This window comes from Chrysochloris asiatica, unplaced genomic scaffold, assembly GCF_000296735.1.
Source record: "Chrysochloris asiatica unplaced genomic scaffold, ChrAsi1.0 scaffold00002, whole genome shotgun sequence".
Classification (NCBI taxonomy): domain Eukaryota; kingdom Metazoa; phylum Chordata; class Mammalia; order Afrosoricida; family Chrysochloridae; genus Chrysochloris; species Chrysochloris asiatica.
The window spans coordinates 22,100,437-22,103,657 of record NW_006408520.1 but is presented as its reverse complement, the minus strand read 5'-3'; the positions used below and the strand labels follow the sequence as shown (position 1 = coordinate 22,103,657).

At 35.1% G+C, this 3,221-nt stretch overlaps 1 protein-coding gene across 1 annotated transcript in view; it reads right to left on the bottom strand.

The window, feature by feature from the left end:
* Positions 1-3,221, bottom strand: part of HFM1 (HFM1, ATP-dependent DNA helicase homolog (S. cerevisiae)) — a 206,591-nt gene that overhangs the window by 164,688 nt on the left and 38,682 nt on the right. The window contains exons 5-6 of the mRNA XM_006831060.1: positions 2,144-2,391; positions 1,849-1,896 (exon numbers count right to left, since the gene is read on the bottom strand). Coding sequence (XP_006831123.1) covers positions 1,849-1,896; positions 2,144-2,391 — 296 coding nt within the window. The remainder of the gene's footprint in view (positions 1-1,848; positions 1,897-2,143; positions 2,392-3,221) is intronic.

The following is a 3,221-nucleotide window of genomic DNA, read 5'->3' as shown; positions in this document are numbered from 1 at the left end:
AAAAGAAATCAAATGATGTATTGCTTCAAAGACCTATTTAAAGTAGTGAAGAACAAAGATGTCTCTTTGAGGACTAAGGTGCACCTGACCAAGTCATGGTTTTTTCAATTGCTTCATATATATGTGAAAGGTGGACAATGATTAAGGAAGACTAATGAAGAACTGATGCATTATAATTGTAGTTTGGTGAAGAATCTTGAAAGAACAATGGACTGCTAAAACAATGACAAATCTGTCTTGGAAGAAGTAAGCCAGAACATTCTTTAAACATAGGATGATGAAATTTCATGTCATGCGCCTTGGACATGCTGTCAGGAAGGACCAGTTACTAGAAAAGGATATCATGTCTGGTAAAGTGTATCAACAAAAAAGACCCCCAACAAGATGGAGTGGCAGTGGCTGCCACAATGGGCTTAAACAAAACTAGAACTCTGAGCAAGGTGCAGGACCCAGCAGTGTTTTGGTCTATTGTGAATAGGGCAGTTATGAGCCAGCATCAACTCAACAGCACCCAACAACAATATGCATGAAGTTACTATATTACCATGCACAACCCTGCTATTACTCCCTTCTCACTGTAACTCAATTCAGGTATCTGCATTGGGGGCCATTTTTTAAAAAGTAGTCAAGCAAACATTGTCTTACCATACTTTGGAAGCATTTCAGATGACCGCCAGAATACCCAGAATTAGAGTCAATGTCCTCTGGATTTCTCTGGCTCAATTGCCTATTATCTGGAATTCAATTTCTGGTTTTCTAACTGTATCATAAATTTTATGAATTCTAGAGCCTTCCTCAGTTTTAAATTAAAAATGCCACATTTCTAAAGCATAGTTTTGATGTAACTTAACCTACTAAAAAATACTATATGATTTCTCCTTATTGCTTAATGAATTTATGAAAAGCAAAAATTGTAACACTCTTGTATTGGTATTCATGGCATTATATTATACTATCCAAAGATCCTTATTTCACAGTATTTCCTACTATTCTTTTCATAATATCTTTCATTAATGCCAAATTGAATGCTGTTCTTCTCTAAGCATATCCTAAACATTTTATTTTACTTTTGCTCATATCTAGTCCTTTTTCAAAAGAACGTTTCTTACTAAATCTACCTTTTGATTTATCTGCAGATAAGAAGAAAAATAAAATATAGTCCTTATTATCTAAGGAGTTCACATAAACAGTTGATAAATTATAATACAATAGAATTAATACATCATTGTGGATAAATACAGTATATTAAAGCATCAAAAAATTACCTCCAAAACACACATACTAAAAAATATTTACACTGTAAGTGCCCAGATATGAAAATCAAATTATATATTCTTTAAAAAATATTAGATCTGTAAAAACGTTCCCAACTCACAGTATCTATTCTATTCTCATCCATTTCCCCTTCCTAACGTTCATTTTGTGGACCTATAGGGTAAGTGTTAACCGCAGGTCAGCGATTCAAACCTACTAGTCACTCCTCTTAAACCATATACAATCTTGCTATGAACTGGAAAAGACTAAATGGCACTTAATAACAGCAACAGCATGTTCAAACCAATCCTGTTCTCTTTACCCAAAGTATGATGGATTATTTGTATATAGTTTTAAGTAAATTCAGAGTTCAGCTAATAATACTAATCTAATATCTTATTTTATCACAGGCTAGCACTACTCTGCAGGCCTCACTTTGAGCAGAACTGACTATAATACAAATTGGTAGTTTTACATAACCCAAAATATTCTCTTTTCTCTCTTTTTGTCAATAAAAACAAACACAATGAAGCAAAACGTTTAACTTACAATTTCCTAAGTAAAACAACTGTTGTAAAATAATTCAAAGGATACGTATTTCTGTGACAGGCTTCAAAGAGCCTAAATCTTTTTCAATCATCCCTAAAAAAAAAAAAAAATTCTAACATAATCATATGAATAAAAAATATTATCAAGAAAAATTGTTTCAGTGAGAGTTACATAACTCTTATCAAGAGCATATTTTTCAAAAATAATGTAACATAAGAAAGAAATGCAGAAAATGTGTAGAGAGGTAACTTACTCAAATTTACTATAGTTTTATATTATTCCCTATGCTAAGAAACACAATTTGTACTTTATAAAATGAACAAAAAAGGAAAGTGATTACCTTGAGTAGTATGAGACCAGGATGCAACTGAAAAAGATGGTGCTTTTAATACGCCTTCTCTGATATCAGAGGCTGAAAAAGCATCACTTGCTGTAAAAAGATTAATGTCTGAATACTGGTGTTTCTGTTTATTATTGCTAATGTTCCATGATTTCCCTTTGTTAACTTTTGTTTGGACAATATTCACTGAGTCAATGTGAGAATTCAAATTTGCACTTCCATGTATGTTGTCAGATGTTTTAAATAATCTGGAAAGAAAAAACAATTTTTTAAATTTGAAATAGTGCTTAGAATGTGAAACGTTAACATAAAATTGGTTCCCTTAAAAATACCTATATATTATGATTTATTCAACCAAGAAAAGCTAATAATCCTCCTGGATTATGGCCTTGTAAGTTTAGCACTGAATGATGTCTTTTTACTTTCATAAAACTCAGATAAATACATTTGTGGTAGCAAGCCACCTAGATGGCTCTTCTGATTCTAGCCTCTTCTTATGTTGAATTAGGGCTGGTCTGTGTGACTAGAATGATACTGTGGAAGTGCAAGTGTGACTTCCACAGAAGGGCAATAAACAACATTTCACTTCCATATGGTCTCTTATATTGCTTACTCTAAGGGACACTGTTGTTGTTGTTAAGTGACATCGAGTCAGTTCCGACCCATAGCAACCCTGGATAGGGTTTCCGCAGAGCAGCTGGTGAGCTTGAACCACCAACCTTGCAGTTCAAATGGCTTCACAGTCTGGTGCATTAACCCACAGCGCCACACCACCAGTAAAGATTCACAGCCTCAGAAACCCTGTACAGGGTCGCTATGAGTCGGAACCGACTCCACAGCACACAGCCACCAAGGGGCACTCGCCAACCATAATTCAAGCAACTTTATGAGAAGGCCTATATAAAACTCTGGTAGCGTAGTGGTTACAAGTCGGGCTGCAAACCTTAAGGTCAGTGGTTCGAAACTACCAGCCGCTCCGCGGGAGAAAGATGAGGGTTTCTACTCCCGTAAAGATTTACACCCTCGGAAACCCTGTACAGGGTCGCTATGGGTCAGAACCGACTCGACGGCACTTAAC